Genomic DNA, 17,354 nt, shown 5'->3' with positions numbered 1-17,354 from the left:
CACACACACATTACAACACTCTAAGGTGCCATATTCTGATACTACCATTCCCTGAGCATGTTCTATAATGATTACGTAGTCAGAAAAGCTTCTCAAATATTCCATTAATAAGTACATATAAAATATCAAATAAGGTGTGAATCTCTGTAGGGTTTTGTTATATTTTCTTGTTTTTTTTTTTATATAGAAACTAATAATTTCTACAAGATTAAGACAGAGTACTGAGGTATAATTGTCAACAACTACATATAAAATGAATGTTTCATTTAAGAGAGTGCATTATTTGTTATTAATCTACCTTCATGCATTTATCTGTTAGGAGGAGTCACACTGAATACAGAGATTTATAAACATCTTACAAATCCTTATTTCTGTGTGTCAAAGGTCAAACCTTTGCTTGGAATTTATCAAAAAGGGGGAAAGGATAACATTTATAGTTAGAAATAATAAAACTCATACGCATACCTGATCATAATACTTACATAACTGGGTCAAACATATTTCGAATCTTTAAACATGGTGTCAAACTATTTGGTGGTGAATTTCTTCTATCTAAATGAAATGCTACAAAAAAATAAAATAACTGTGTTACTTGCCATTGTCCCATTTTTTGAAAGACAATCATTTACTTCATTAAATTATCTGTAGGCGTTTAATGATCCACTTCGGTGGATTAAGACAGTCATTAACATCCAGGGTCAATAGCTAGGTGGGAGAAACAGACAACTGACAGTTATGTTCCAGGGATTGGGTTATGATAAATCAAGAAGAAAAAAGGAACACTCTAAAATAACATCTCATCAGCGTAGGTAACATTTCTCCAAGGACGTGAGACTGCCCGAGAGCTAAGGAATAAGTTAAAGCAGTGGGGGGAAGTTAAGTCACAGGACATTTCAGATGAAAATAAACTTTGTACTCATCTCTGTGATGAGAAGAGAAAGGCAGATTCAAGTAACTAAATCTTCAAAGTATTTTACTACATCTCTTCTGAAACCACACACACTATTAAGAAAAGCATGTACTGACAGCTACAAAAGACACCTGGAAGGGGAAAGATTTAGGCAAAGGCGTCTCAGTGAGAAACAGGAGAAAGGCAGTTAAAGCGGGAAAGAAGCTATCACGGCTGTGGTTCCACAGGCACACTTGATGTGTCCTGAACATACATTAGCAATGCCTGTGATAATAACAAGACCCCTCGTGTCCACAAGAGGAACTCAGCCAGAGATACAGCACGAAGCTGCTCTGTTAGACAAGAGGCAAAATCAAAGAAACATTTGTCTTTATTGATGCAGACAAAACAGTTCTGTTCTAACTTTTATTCCTTCTATGGGGGAGAGCTGTAAAGAGAACCTTCGCTTTCACATAGTTTCAAATTACATTGTTTCAACCAAATATATATCATAGATTTTGAAAACTTAGAAGAAAAATCTTTGGTTTTGCTTAAAACCTAAATACATACCTTGACCTTGCCACACTTTAGAGGGTATAACTAACGTCTTGTCACAAGATGCAGAAGGCTGGACCCACCGCCAGACTAGAAAGTCTGCACCACCCACTCTCCGCGTCTCTGTGCGCACTCTAGACTCATTGGCAGCAAGGAAGTCAACAGCTCTTTCCCAGACTTTCTTCATCTTCTTCCTATCATATAAACCAAACAACTTTCATCTTGGCTTCTCATGTTTGGGACATGTCAGTAACTGAGGGAATGGCTATCGTAAACAGCTGCTCTTCACTGGAGATGAAGACGTGCTGTCAGACTTAGGAGCCATACTTTCCAGAATATGAAATATGAATCTTTTCTGACATTTTCAAAAAGTCAGATTTTAGAATTCATTTTACAAGCTTCAGTAATAACAACCTAAGTAGTTAAGATATTACTAAAATCATAACTAGCCATTTCTGTTTCTTAATACAATTTTCACTGTCATAAGGGATAAAGAGGAAGACTGACAAGCAGGAATAAACAAACGCAGGAGTGAGAATAAGCTATAAACCAGCTGTCTCACTACACACCGAGATCAGGAGACCAGAACTAACACTGAGAGGACAGACTGAAACTCTGTCCAGTCGAGCAGGTCTACTTGAGAGTCACAATTCTCAATAAAATCCAAGTCTCCACAGATATCTACATTCTGACTTTAATTCATGTTGACTTACACACCTGTCACTGGGCTGTATTAAGGAATCTCGAACATGTGGAATAGGCATGTAAGGCTGTAAATCTTTAGTTTCCTGGCAAGCTTCATTATGACTTCGTAAAACATCTGAAAATAAACCAACAACAACTTTACAAGTAAACCAACTGCTGACAACTGTGTTGCAGCTTTGTCATGTAGTGACTGTTGCAGAACAGTTAGGACTGTACAGATTCCATACCTATAATCTTTACCACCATATCGTACATCTGCCTTGTCTCCTCTTCCTCCTTAGTCCAACGGTATTTCATATAGCGCACAACAACACAGACCATCACCACACCTGCAACATTCAGGGTTTGTGTTAAGACTGAGCTCAGTAACAGTTACCTGGTAGCTGTAACAGGGACCCACCCTCTCCACTAGCCTCACGGAGTCATGGAGTGCAAAGATCTGAATGTAACAGGATAATAAAGTTACACTTAGAAAACCTTAAGTACTTTCCCAAAACTTCACCCCTCTTTAAGCAATTCTTCCATTAACAGATGAGTATTTAAATCCCTATTACTAAAAATAACTGTTTCAGACTTTTCTTCTTTCAGCACTAAACTACTCAAAAAGTGAGTTTTATTAAACATACTAAATATTAAATAAACTGATTTGTGTTTAGAGCACTAATAAAAGATAGTTTCTTATTCCCTATTATAAAAATATCCAAGAACCTAAGTTTAAAAAATAATTTCCCATAAATAACATTTTAAACCAAAAATTTAAGGGCTTACTTTATTTAAAAATAAGCTCAAACTTAGCCAGACATGGTGGTACCTGACTTTAATCCCAACACTCAGGAGGCAAAGGCAGATAGATCTCTGACTAAGTTTGAAGCCAGGCTAGTTTGCAAAGTGAGTTCCAGGACAGTCAGGGATACACAGAGAAACCATGTCTCAAAACAATTGGGGCGCAGAGCTTAGCTTTTGTGTTTCCTACTCTGCTTTCTATGGTAGGTTTCCTCACACACTACTATACTTGCCCCCTTTACGACATTTTCATGACAAACTTTTCTCCTTCTTCTTAGGCTACCATTTTCTAAGTCTTTGGGTCCACAACTGTCATAAATACCCCTCTCCGAACCCGAAATGTTGTTATCATTTAAACATGAAAATGTTCCCTCCTACAGCCTGGGTCAGCACTAGAGTGGGAACTGTGGACGTTTCAACTGTGGGACCTAGCTAGAGGAAGTAAGTCACTGGTGCAGGGCTTTGGGGACACTTGCCTCTGGCCACTCTTTCTCCCTCCTTCTCTGCTTCCTGGCCATCATGCTATCATCTGCCCTGCTGACCCCCCTCTCACGATGGACTGCCGACTCTCAATTGTAAGCTAAAATAAACCTTTCTTGCTGAGAGTTGTCTCTGTTGCGTATTTGGTCACAGCCACACAAAAGTAAACTAAAGACTTAAGTGAAGACTCCTGGATGTCATTTCCAACATCCTCCTCAGAAGCAGGGAGTAAGCCGTCTCGGCTCTGGCATTCCATGAGGAGCGGGCAGTGTAGCCCTTGGTAACCCTGACAACATACCTAAGCACAACAACAATAACCTATGGGTCACAGTGACGAGAGCACGACGAAAACGGCACCAGAAGGGCATCTGCGGTCTGGTGGACTGTAAAAACTGCACGTCCGTTACGTTTGTCAGCTCTTCCTCAGCCCCATAACCAACACACCTATTTGAAAATAATTAAGGGAGAGATTAAAATTTTAAAAACCACTTCTTACAATACAAAATCATCAAAGTGTAAATCAAATCCTGTACCTTATTCCAAAGTCTTTCCCATTTTTAAAAATCCACAGCAGTGAAGTATTAAATACATCTTCATAATCAGGACCTAAATTCTAACAAGAGAAAAAGAACCATTCTCAAAAGTCCTATATAAATAACACATTTTTTGTTTTGATCTTAACCACATAAATAAAATAATAAAAACATGTAATTCAGTGCTAAAAAATAAAAAATGAAAAGCCACCATCTTCTCATGATTCCAATATAACCAGTATTAATATTGTGCTATGCTTTCTTTCTGGATTTATTATATTTAAGATTTTAGTCATTTGTTAAGCTTATTATCATATATCATTGTGATAATGAATTAACCTTACCTTTCAAACATGCAAATAGCAAATTACTGAGATGATTAAAATTAGTGAAACCATTAAGCCAATAAGCTCAAAAATGTTGAATTATAAATATAATTATAAATTCAAACTTCCAAGTGAAAAGGTATAAATTAGAAAACTCACACTTGTCACCTCAGTTCACAGTACTTAAAGGTTTTTCATATATTGATATGACATTAGCAAATATGACTTTGATACAGCGTAACAGAAAGCTGTTAGCAACTTAGTAAACCAGTATTTTTCAACCCATTTTTTGTAGACATTAATCACACACAGGGCCCACTCAGTCCAAAACAGACTCAAGAACTTTATGAAACAGTGGCAACTACTGCTTTTTCACATTACTACTTGGGCTAGGGAGGTGGCTTAGAGGGCAGGGAGCCTGAGAGACAGCCACAAGGAGCAGAGCTCAGACACCCGGCATCCATACAAAGGCCAGGAATACTCACACACAGATAACCCCAGCACCTGGGGGGGGGGGGGGGAGTAAGGTGAAGGCAAATGATGGGCACAGAAGACAATTTAATCAGAACACCAAATTTCATCTTCAGTGAGACGCATGATCTCCAAAAACAAGTTGGAAGAGAGAAGATGCTTAACATCCACACACTCGCAGGCGTGTGCGCGCACAGACAGACAGACACACACACACTCACCACTCACACACACTACTACTACTACTTCTTAGAAGTTTGATGTGGTATCAAAGAAGAGTATCAGTAACTATCTGAAAAGCTCTTTGAATATCTTGCATGGTGTACAGAGTAACAATGACACGACATTGTATCTTACATACTATCTATAATTACATTTATCATAAAAAGTCTCAATACACACAGGGAAACTACTTTTTCCAGCCAATTTGTATCTACCATATGAGTATTTTATAAATACTTTAATCAACTATTAATCAATATACAGAGAATATCTAAACATTGTTATTTACTCTGGTGCTAGGGATCAAAAACCGAGGCTTTATGCATGCTCAGCAAGCCAACCTGACACTGCTCACCCAGACCCTATCCAATTTCTTACACATATTTTAAACAACTTTTTAAAAATTCCGTTTATCTTAATAGAATATGTATTTAGCCAGGATCCCTAGGAACTGCAAGCGCATCACTAAAGCAAGCAGCCCATCTCTTACATTAACACAGCCCTTTATCAAGGGCCACTTGATACACTTTCTACAGTGCAAAGTCTGCATTTTAAAAATCCCTTTTAAAATAATTTTAGAAATGTCCATTAAATTACTATATCAACAGATTATTTAATGACACTGGAAATTGGTTTCATTGGGTCATATTTATACTCCCTAATTCACTGGCAATTTTGCTTTAATGTATCCAATCTTCAAATATACTAAATTGTACAAAGCACTGCTGGGGACCATACATGAATGACACAGAACTTTCACTAGGATTTTTGAGATAATAAAGGTAACTTACAGGCCATCTGCTTGAATTTGCTTTATTGAAAGGGTGGCTTTCCCACTTCTTACTATCATCACACTGTGTTATGGAAGAAGCTGAGTCTTTTACACAAAACAATATCATCTATTTTTGAGATGGTCTAGATATGAAGGCATGGCTCGCTGGTCTCACAACTGAGCCCATTAAATCAAACAACTGCTTTTGTACTTTTTAATTTGCATCTGAAGCATCTGCCAATGGTTTTAAAACATAAATTTTCAGCAGCTATTTTAAAAACCAAGCAAGTTAACCTGGAATGGGTAACATACATAAATGCACACAAATACATACATATGTCAAATACAACCAAGACTTAGAACTCTGACGTGGCCAGCGCATGCAAAGGATGCTGCAAGGCCAAGACAGCTGTATGTCCTCCACTTAGAGAATACAGTTTACTTTTGAGATGCTATATGCTATGAACTAAGAAGCAAAACTAAGCCAAGCATCGCGATGAATCTTTTTAATCCCAGCATTCAGGAGGCAGAGACATGGTGAGTTCCAGAACAGCTAGGGCTGCACAGTAAGACCCTGTCTATTATTTTTTTTAAAGAAAGATTAAAACCATATTCAAATTTAAACGTTGATTCAATGGCAACTTGATTTGTATCAAGCAGGTATGGGACTAGATCTCAGTTCTATCACAAACTATATATATATATATGCACATACTTAGTGACATGTATGTTATCTACAACATATAGCTGTTTTAACTGCCACTTCAGGGTATTCATAACTTAGCGGGTTATGGTCCCAGATGGTCAAAGAAATGAACAGTGGAACGTGGAGGACAGACTTTCTACTCCTACTCCTAGGCTCATCACAGCCTAGCCTGGTGACCCAGTTATTAAACCTCAAGCTTAAATTTGTTCATAAAGTAGGTTTCCTGTCATTCACCTTGTTAGATAAAGGAGAAACTGAGAGCAGCACATGACATGAAGTGAATCCTTAATAAAACTATATTATAAAAGTCTTGCTGCCTCACTTTCTAGAATACTTCTTTTTCTTTTACCAAATTTCTACTAGATTTAACTCTGCATAAATCAAGATCAAAATAAAACCAAACTTAAATGAAGTTGGTTAAATGTGTAGAGATGTAGAAGACATCACATTTTCAAAAGTATGAGTCACCAGAAGAGAGAATTTTCTGTTCAAAATAATCTGTCCCGTCACAGGCCTCTTGAGAATACTTAATTTTCCACATTAAACTTCATCAACAATGATCAAGGTGCCAGGCCAAACTATAAAACTCTTATCTGGCCAGCACTTGGCACATTTGCAGAGATCTACTTTCCTATTATGTTCTTCACAAACTTTAAATATTGCATTCTCTGTCCAGAGTTAACCAAGTTTTGAAAGCAATGTGGGAACTGAGCCAGCACTCCCACACTGCCACAAGAATGTCATTGAAGGGCTCTGGTTAACACAAAGCATGTACTTCCTAAGTGCGCCACCAGAGGGACCTCTTAACTTTCCAAATTTGAAGTCTGCCTTCGCTATCAGATTACAAAAAAAAAAAAAAAAGCTCAAAACAAGCACTTGGTAAGAGAGAAACATATTTATATAAATAAGCCAATTAAAAATCCTTTTGAAGGAGAAATAATAAGAATGACAGTAAATGTAATGAGTCAAAGTCATCAAGACAAAAGCACAGCATTGGGACTTCTTTACCATACATAGAAACCAGAGGAGCTAGTGAGCATCTCTGGAGTGCTGGGAGTGGCTGCCTCATTCGCCACTATATCCAAGTGTTCACGATTTTGCAGATGAAATTATAATATAAATATGTAGAAATGAAGTGTACAATATTTCTCCATAAACAGAAAAATTGCTGTGTATACAATCATTATTTGGTACCAAGTGGGGGTTTCTTATACAACATAGATAAAATAGCCAACAGGGGCTATGCTAGGCTAAAACTGTCATTCTAGAGTACAAAGTAATATTAACATAATCAAAAGCATTTTACAGAGCTTTGAATACATAATTTCCTTTTCAGGATTATTTCCTAAGGAAATGACTAGAAAATAAGTCAGTACACTTTGGTTACATAACAAAATATTATCCAGCAATTAAAAAAAAAAACTTAAGCTGTTTAGTGGGAGATGCAGATGTACCTAATTCTAAGGGTAAACACATAAATATTTATAATAGGAGATATTTACAGTCATACTAATTTTAAAGATGCATTTTAAAAGACTAAAGAAAACTAGACTAAATACTACTGGAGGTTACTATTGTTCAGTGAATTTTAAATTTTTCCCTTTATTTCATGAGAATTAAATTATGATGGTAATTTATATTGAAAATAAAATACTACATTAGGAAATACTCAATACTTGAATTAAAATTTGAGACTATTTTTAGCAAAAAAAAAATCTAGTTTATTGATTTACTTACTAGTTAGGGGAATATTTTTGGCAGCTGTCTAAATGGAATCTATAATGTGACAACCATTATATATTTCACAACCTTAAGATAAAACTCCAAAAAGATTAACAAACACAAATGTGCACACACATGAACCTAATGAATATTAACAGTTGAAAATAACTTTAAGAAGTAGAATCTAGAATCTTTTATAATCTACAGTAAAAAGTCTATAGAGTTAAAAACAAAAGTGAAACCTCAGTCCTCAATCTGGAATATAAAGTATGAACTGGGGACACATCTTAATGAGAAAATGCTTGCCTAGCAAGGCCTGGGGTTTGATCTACTAGCTTCAATCCCTGGACCTGCAGAAACAGAAACAAATAAAAAGCCAACAACAACAAAACCTAAACCAGACCAAACCCACCACTACCAAAATCCAACTAAGTATAAAATAGTTCTAAGAAAAACCTTATAAAACCACAGAAGACCAGGTTCCATTCACAGCACCCACATGGCAGCTCACAACTACAATTCCAGGGATTCAGAACACCCTCTGACAATGGTGCACCTATATAAATACAAGCAAACCACTCATACACACAAATACATACTTTTTCAATGTTCAGAAAGGTTACTAGACAGAACAAATACACAGTAATAGAATCTGAGTCTAGGTCTCATCTTGATCACATGACACTGTGTCTGCACCTTTCTGTAATGCATATGTAAATTATATATTAAGCTTAAAAACTCAGTCCACTTTCACCTGGGAGTCCATTTAATCCCAGCACTAGGAGGCAGAGGCAGACAAATCAAGGCCAGCTGGTCTACAAAGTTAGCTCCAGACTGGCCAGCCAGGAATACACAGAGAAGCCCTGTCTCAACAACAACAAAAACCAACCCCCCACCTCAGTCTATTTTTATGACACAACACTAAAGTTACTGAAGATTAGTGTTCAAAAATATACAAAAAAGAGCAACTCCACCATCTGATATTATCGAGCAGTTTGTGTTACATTAAAAACAGGCAAAGTGTTTCACTGAAGATACTATGAAAGCATAAATGGAATAAGGGAAGAAAAATGCAAATATAAGAATCAGAAAGCTCCCAAGTATGGGTAAGGAATTAGGCGTTCAGATTGAAGAAACCCAACAAGAAAGAAAAAATTTTAAATCTGAATAATGGGAATAAGAGCACATCAGGAGACACTGCTTTCTTGGGTCAAGGAGATGGCTCTCAGCATTAGTGCTTATTTGCATGAGCATTCCGACCTGAGTCCAGACCCCCAGAATTATGAAAAAGAGCCTGTCACGGTGGCACATGCCTGTACTCCCAGAACTGGGGAGGCCAAGAAAGATGAACCCTGTAGCATACTCACCATGCGGCTTAGGTAAACCAAGGAGCTCAAGATTCAGTGAGACCCTGTTTTTCAAAGTAAGCAGAAGGTGGAAGAAGACAGTCAATGTTTACCTCTAGCTCTACACACACACACACACACACACACACACACACACACACTAAACTGTCAAAAGGCAAAGAAAATTTTAAAGAAGAGAAAAGCTGGGCTGGAGAGATGGCTCAGTGGTTCTTCCAGAGGTCCTGAGTTCAATTCCCAGCAACTATCTGGTGGCTCACAATCATCTGTAATGGGATCTGCCTCCCTCTTCTGGTGTCTGAAGATAGCTACAGTGTACTACTTATATATAATAAATAAATCGTTTTTAAAATATAAGTACACTGTAGCTGTCTTCAGACACACCAGAAGAGGGCATCAGATCCTATTACAGATGGTTGTGAGCCACAATGTGGTTGCTGGGATTTGAACTCAGGACCTCTGGAAGAGCAGTCAGTGATCTTAACCACTGAGCCATCTCTCCAGCTCCATCTTAAAGAGAGTAAGATGAAACACATGAAGTGCTGAGAGAGGAAGAAAAACAAACCAACCAACCCACCCTGCCAGCCAGGGTTATCATATCAAATCCAGAAAACTGACCTTCACATATGAAGAAATATTACCCATATAGACAAGTTATTAAGTTCAATACCATTAAAATTATGTTATAAAAAGAAATAATGAAATATGGTAGGAAAACAAAGGTTCCATACAGAGAGAGAGCAATGAAAACTAGAAAAAAGTCTCTCCATCAGCAATAGATGTCAAATGAAAGTAAGCTAATCAATGCAGGATGGATGAATAAAAAACCCATCTAACTACCTTCTGTGTCAAATAACCCCACTTTAGCTTTTAGGGCATGTACATGGGCTAAAAAGGATATCTGAGAAACATTCCACTGAAAGAGCTAACTACTTAAGGAACATGGTGACTGCTAACAAAGCTGGAGTAAAATGTCACATGAACAAGGCAGCTGGATGCACTTGGAAGATGTGGCAGTTACATTGCATAGACACAGAGGAACCAGATGTAGAGAATAATTAAGGACAGAACTGAAGGGAGACCATACTGTTGAGAGTAGATTACTACACCCAACTTTCAGAAATGCGTACAACACAGATTAAGAGCAATAAGAAAAATGATGACTTACATACTACAGACCAGACAGAACTAAAAGACAAAAATTTCATCCAAAGAAAAATACAACTTTCCTTTTTTGAGAATTTCAGAAATGAACACAATGTATTTTTATTATTCCCACCTCTCCCTCCCTCTCTTAAGTCTTCTCTGTCCCTCCATAAACCCCTCTAAAACTCATGCCCTCCCTTTCTAAACACTGTGTGTGTGCGCCAACTTATCAGACCCAATTAGTGTTGTTTGAGTTCAGAACTAAGCACCTGAACATGAGCAACCTCTGGAGGGCTTCCTGAAGAAACTGACTCTCCCTCCCTCAGCCACTGACAACAGCTATTCAAATAGGGGTGAGGGTTTATGTGCCTGTCTCCATCCACACTGGAACACTGACTGATGTGGTGTTGGGCAGGCATGAAAGAATAATTCATTCCTAACTTTATTACTTCATTAAAGAAAATTACAACCTCAAATTCTACAGAAAACGAAAAGAACTTTTCCAAACCTATGAAAAAGTTAACGTTTATTTATATATTTATTCAGGGTGTGTATATATATGATGAATGTATGCATGCATGACCATGTGATCCAATGGTGGCAGTAGGAGGGTTCTCCTTTCACCACATGAGTCTCAGGAATTGAACTCAGGTCATCAAGTGTGTTTATTCACTGAATCATCTTGCAAGCCCCCAAACTGACTTTTATGTTGGTTTTTGTTATCAATGTTAGATAGATTGGACACGAAAATTCAGACTAGCATCAATGAATAGAGACACAAATATCCTCAATAAAATAGCAGAAAAGGGACTTCAACAGCATATTAAAAGTATTACATAGCAGAAACCTATCATAGACAGACATTTCAACACAAAAAATTATCAATACAATCTTTTCTTAATCTGTTAAACCTATTGTTTTGATCTGTTAAACAGATCCAAAACAATTAAAAACCACATTATTTGGGTTTGTATCTATCCTGTTTATTACAAGTGGTATTCATAATACAGTCCCAATAAAAAAATAAAATGAAAATGAAAATATTTAAATCAAATGAGTCTTTTAATAGCTGCAGAAAAGCATGAGAAAACTCTTTAACAATGAGTTTAAAAACGTCCAGCAATAAAAGGAAATGATGTCAGTGTATTAAGAGCCATGCCCACAAAGGCCCACACACTAAGACTTAACTGTAAGAACTCACCCTCTAAGACCAGAAGAAGGTAAGATGCTGCTTACCACTTCTATTCAACACAGCCCTAGAAATTCCAGTAGAGTAACTTATGCAAGAAATTTTAAAATCCGAAAAAGGAAAAAGTAAATTTATCCCTTTTCACAAATCATCTACATAAAAAAATATCTAAAGATCCTATATCAAAAAAAGTCCTCTTAGAGTAAATGAATTCAAACTTTCAGAGAACAAAGGGCCCCAAATCAGTTCCCAGCACCCAGAACCCACAGGTAGTTCATAGCACCTTTAACTCCTGCTCCAGAGGATATAACTCCCTCTTCTACCCCCAGAAACATTTAATGCACACGCACATGCAACACACACACACACACACACACACGTGCACCCACACAATTGGGTCTTAAGAAAGATAGTTTGATGGGTAAAGTACTTCCTACAAATACAAGGATCTAAATTCAGATTCCCAGCATTATAACAGATGGGAGGGAGGAAAGGATGACATGCCCTGGCCACACACTTCTGAAACCTCAGCCTTAGAGGTGAGTGGGGAGTTGTGAGAAGTGGAGACATGTCCTTCAAGTTCTCTAACCAGACAGTCTGTCTAGTAGCTAGGTGAACTCCAGGTTCAGTATAGAGACCCTGTCCCAAAACTAAGGTGAAACAGATCAAAGACACCTGGCAGTGACACACAAAACAGCCTAGATTTAAAAAGGACAAAGTTGAAGCCTTTTTACTTCAAATCTTATTTAAAAGGTATAATAAATAAAAAGAAATGTACTATCAAATCCATCAAATGGTCTTGCAAGACAACAAATGCAGTAAGTCTGATAGGAAAGTATCAATGAGCCTAGTTACATATCTAAACACTGCAAACTGATGTAGAACAACACAGTGAGCTGCAGAGTTAATAGAGAAAAATGGGTGGCTACTGTGCAATGAGTATAGGGTTTCCATCATTAAAAAAAAGTCCTAGAGATTACATATATAAAATAGTGTGTATACAATTACCACATTGTACTATATGTACATTTAAAGTATTAACAGGAAAGTTTACTTTTTAAAACCATGATATTTGAAGGGGTAGGAGAAATGACACTGGCTTACATTTGAACACACAGAGCTATCTAAAAGCTGGCTGGATCAGCATATCAGTTTGCAAGCATTCACACATTTAGGAGGCTATGGAACTGGATGGTCATGAAACTTTCAGTATTTCTGACTAAATGCAAGCTCCTCACTTACTTTCCCGCATGCTGCCCACCCATCGGAACCTAAATCTCTTATCTAAATCTCCTTCTTAGTAGTGCTCGAATTTTTGTTTAATTTTGTTTTGTTTAAGACAAGTCTTGCTAATTTGTCCAGGCTATTCTCAAACACGGGGTTCTAAGCAACTGTCCTGCTTTGGCCTATGAAGCAGCTTTGAGGACAGGCGTGTAGCACAGTGCCTAGTTATTATCTGTGTTCTTCAAACCCTTATGTGCATTTTCTTATGCAGAGTGTTCTAAAACAAAAATACTAACAATTTCCTTTTCCCTTTATTATATCTACTTGTGTGACACTAAATAGCTTTATTATGAAGAAATCCTGCAAATAAACAACCATACACAAGGCCACACAGGTCAATGAAGTGCCACCTGGAAGAGGGCCCGAGAGTAGATGTTTTTGAGCCTCACGTTCACTACAGCTCTGTAGAGTGCATGGCGTGTGCTTATTCCTCCAAAATACAACTAGAAAAGCAATCAGCTTCATATCCTTAAGATAAGAAGTATACGTCAACCAGCTTTATATCCATAATCTGGGAAAGAAAACTCTCCACATGTTATCACCTAACCAGAACCTAGTGAAAAACACACAGGAGTAAACAGGCATGCACGTGGGCCGGGTAAAGTGGGAGGGAGGCTGATGTAAGGGACGAAAAGCCCGGGATGCAGGTACCAGGCGTGAGTGCTGAAGCACTGAGACCTCCTCAAACAGTGCACAGTGACCCAACATGTCACACTTTGACAGTATATGAACTTTAAGAATATGGCTATTAAAATTCTGATTTCACTGCTTACTTTTAAATATGTAGCTGCTTCTTGGACAGAAAGCATCCTTTGACTAGAACTGCCACATTCATGATCTCCTGAAAAAATCAGCATATTAATTTGGAGTAAGTACAATATCAAGCAGAAAAACAAAGAAATAGAATTTAAAATATTTTACAAATTATACAATTATATATTTTAATCAATAAAGACTGATGAACATTACTTTTTTTAGAAACAATTCTAATATCTAATGTAAACAAACAACTACCCTTACATGAACCACTACACTTTCAAATGAACTTTATATAAGAATATCTTCCTCTATTATAGTTCTAAACTATAACCCAATATTGGCACAATGTCACTCTGATGGCTTGTTCTTAAGGGGGAACATCCAGGAGACTCTCTTCACTAACTGACACATAGATTCCAAAAGCTGGTAACCCAAAGATTCAAATCAGTGTAAATGTACTACTGCACCGCACCTGTGGTACTAAGCCATAGATTCAAATCAGTGTAAATGCACTACTGCACTGCACCTGTGGTACTAAGCCATAGATTCAAATCAGTGTAAATGTACTATTGCACCGCACCTGTGGTACTAAGCCATCTCTGCTTGCACAGTGTAAGCAAGCTCACCGCTGGCAGGAACACACCTCCCTGAAAACTTTTTACACAGATAACAGTGAAACTAGGCAGAAACATCTACCCGTGAAACTAAGATTTAGTTGTTATAAAGGGGTGTGCTATAAAAGTTAGAGAAATTACTTTCTTCTTTACTATAACTGCAGAGAATTCAAACCCTTTTCCAGGTTACATGTACTTGTTAGAGATATTTTTCCTCACACCAAACTTGAATTCTAAGTTTTTGCTGCCTTATTACTTTCAAGTAATTTAAAAATATCTTCAACATAAACATACAAAAACCAAAGTAAAATCCTGCCAACCTTTCTGTAGTGAAAGTATGTTTGTACTTATTAGTTTACTCATGAAGCCAGGCTGGAGTGGGGTAATTAGATAAGGGATAAATAAGTCTTCAAGCTTTATAGTGCTTCTCAGAGACTCAGATTCCACAGGTCCAGGACAGAAGAAGTCAGCAAAACAAAGCCAAGGGCCTGCTGCTGTTGTTCATAAGTGGAGTATAATCAAGCTAGTTGATTCATATGCTATCTATGGTTACTTACATGCTATAGCGGCAAATGAAATAGTAATGACAGAGGCAGCCAGTCCACAAAGCCTAAAATATTAACTACAGCACTTTATAGGAAAGACTTGCCAATACCCACTCTGAGGGAAGAGATCTGCATCTTTAAAAGCAACCCTCGTGTGTTGATCTGGTAAACCTCAGACTATGCTCATAAATTTGCTATTTAGAGCCATATAGGCCTAAGTTACCAACATTAGGATTTCTTAGCTATAAACTACATTTAACTTACTTCCAGGTACTAGAGTATACCAAATGTCACTAGCTGTAGTGTACGATTGAAGGCAAATCAGTATACAAAGGAAGCATTTAATGATGTACACAAACTGTACACAGAATTCTAAGACTAAAAACTGAGCAAAACTATGGACTCCAAAATCAAGATAGATAACACAGAGGAAATGATTTCTGTTTCACCAGAGGAGTCACACTACACCTGTCCCTGGATTTCTGCCAAGAATCCCAACTGCACACAGCAGTCTGCGTCTGCAAACCCTGGAAGGGTCCATTTTCGTTTTCCAAATCCCTTATAAGAAGAGATCCAAAGTCACTTCTTTCATATTATCTGTAAAAATCTTAATTTCCATATTGCATTGGATAAACACAGATGCTATTACCATAACTTGCAAATCTCAAACTTAGTAAGAATCTATTAAATAATTGCACTAAATTATTCAGCTTGCATGTGTTGATACCTGAGTACACTAACAAACTTAAGAGAAGAGCATGTAAAGAAGTAAAAATAAAGGACTTTATTTCCTTTTAAGTACAAGAATGACAACTGCATAATTGCTGAAAGAAGGTCTAGACCTATATATCTATCCAAGATTCTAATTAATCATGCTAATTCAATCAACTGTTGTTTAAGCCTTTAGAATTTGAAACTATTTGCACAATATACATATAAAAACACCTAATATACATGGCAAGCAGAAGAGTGGCCTTTACTACATTTGTATGTCAAAAGATAAATAAGTAAATAATAAATAAATCCCATCTAAGCCTGTATTTAGGCAAGACTACTACTACTGACACAACACTCAATGCACATTGGATAATTTAGAAATGTTTTGGGAGACAATGAATACTAAAACAATACCTGCAATCTGGGCCAAGCGATCATGAAGTTTGTACAATGTGCTCATCATAAGATTTTTTTCACTTTCCTAAAATAAAAAAAAAATTATGAAATATAACTTTTTTTAAAAGTCTGTAGTTTTTAAAAAGGAGGAAATCAAGCTAAAACAGTTAAAGTCATAAATATCAAAGACAAATCATATGAAAACAACAGCTATTATATTTTAAGAACATTACCATAAATTATCACTGTAAATATTTTACTTTCTTGAGAAATGAACTGACATGGGGCTGGAGAGGCGGCTCAGTGAAGAAGAGTTTTTTTCCCAGAATGCTGGGCCAGAGTTCAAGCCCAGCATTCCCCTGTCAGGCAGCTCTCAGTCTTTCACAGGATTTGATTTCTCTGGCCTCTGTGGGCACCAGTATTGATATGCATGTACCCACATATAGACACACATATGTATACATGAATGGTTCTCACACATGACAAACCTCCTCTAGCCATCACAGAAGCCCCTCTGATTTCACACTGTATCATGCACACACTGTATCATGCACACACCATGCTCAGGAGACTGGTCTTTGTCTTTCCTCTGTCTAGGTTACACTGGTTACATTTCATGTTTGAGTGACTGATTTAATTATGTACATACATGTGGGTTGCACACACATGGGTATACTGGTATATATCCCTTGTAGTCAGAGAACAATTAACAGGAATGGTTTCTCTCCTTCGACCATGTGTGTTCAAACTCAGGTTGTCATGTTTGCTAGCAAGTACCTTTAGCCACTGAACCATCCTCCAGCCCCTCATGGTTTGTTTAAATCTGACTCCATCATATAAAGGAATGTGTGTTGTTACTTTGACATACATCCTGTCCTAGACTTCCAGGACGACCCTAGTATATAATTACCATTAAAGTGAAGCATGCAATGAAGATAAGGAGTAAAGAACTATTTTCTCAGAGCAAAGTGAAACACAACAAACAAGGTATTTCCTACTCAAGACCACCACCGAGCACCATGCAGTGTCACATTGTAACGGCCAAGTACAGTACAGAGAGGGAGGTCGACAGAAGCCCATCTGTGTCACAGCATTAGAGCTGGGCTGCACAGGAAGAAGAGAGACTTGGCCATCATTCCAGCCAGAGGGAGCTGCACAAGCAGAGGTACAGAAGCA

At 37.3% G+C, this 17,354-nt stretch overlaps 1 protein-coding gene across 1 annotated transcript in view; it reads right to left on the bottom strand.

The window, feature by feature from the left end:
• Positions 1-17,354, bottom strand: part of LEMD3 (LEM domain containing 3) — a gene marked incomplete at its 5' end in the record, with an annotated part of 46,404 nt that overhangs the window by 3,547 nt on the left and 25,503 nt on the right. The window contains 8 exons of the mRNA XM_080935042.1: positions 483-564; positions 1,460-1,638; positions 2,162-2,264; positions 2,377-2,478; positions 3,711-3,856; positions 3,946-4,025; positions 13,921-13,988; positions 16,197-16,263. Coding sequence (XP_080791168.1) covers positions 483-564; positions 1,460-1,638; positions 2,162-2,264; positions 2,377-2,478; positions 3,711-3,856; positions 3,946-4,025; positions 13,921-13,988; positions 16,197-16,263 — 827 coding nt within the window. The remainder of the gene's footprint in view (positions 1-482; positions 565-1,459; positions 1,639-2,161; positions 2,265-2,376; positions 2,479-3,710; positions 3,857-3,945; positions 4,026-13,920; positions 13,989-16,196; positions 16,264-17,354) is intronic.

Source organism: Micromys minutus (assembly GCF_963924665.1).
Source record: "Micromys minutus genome assembly, chromosome: 22".
Lineage (NCBI taxonomy): Eukaryota > Metazoa > Chordata > Mammalia > Rodentia > Muridae > Micromys > Micromys minutus.
This window is presented reverse-complemented; position numbering and strand designations above follow the sequence as displayed.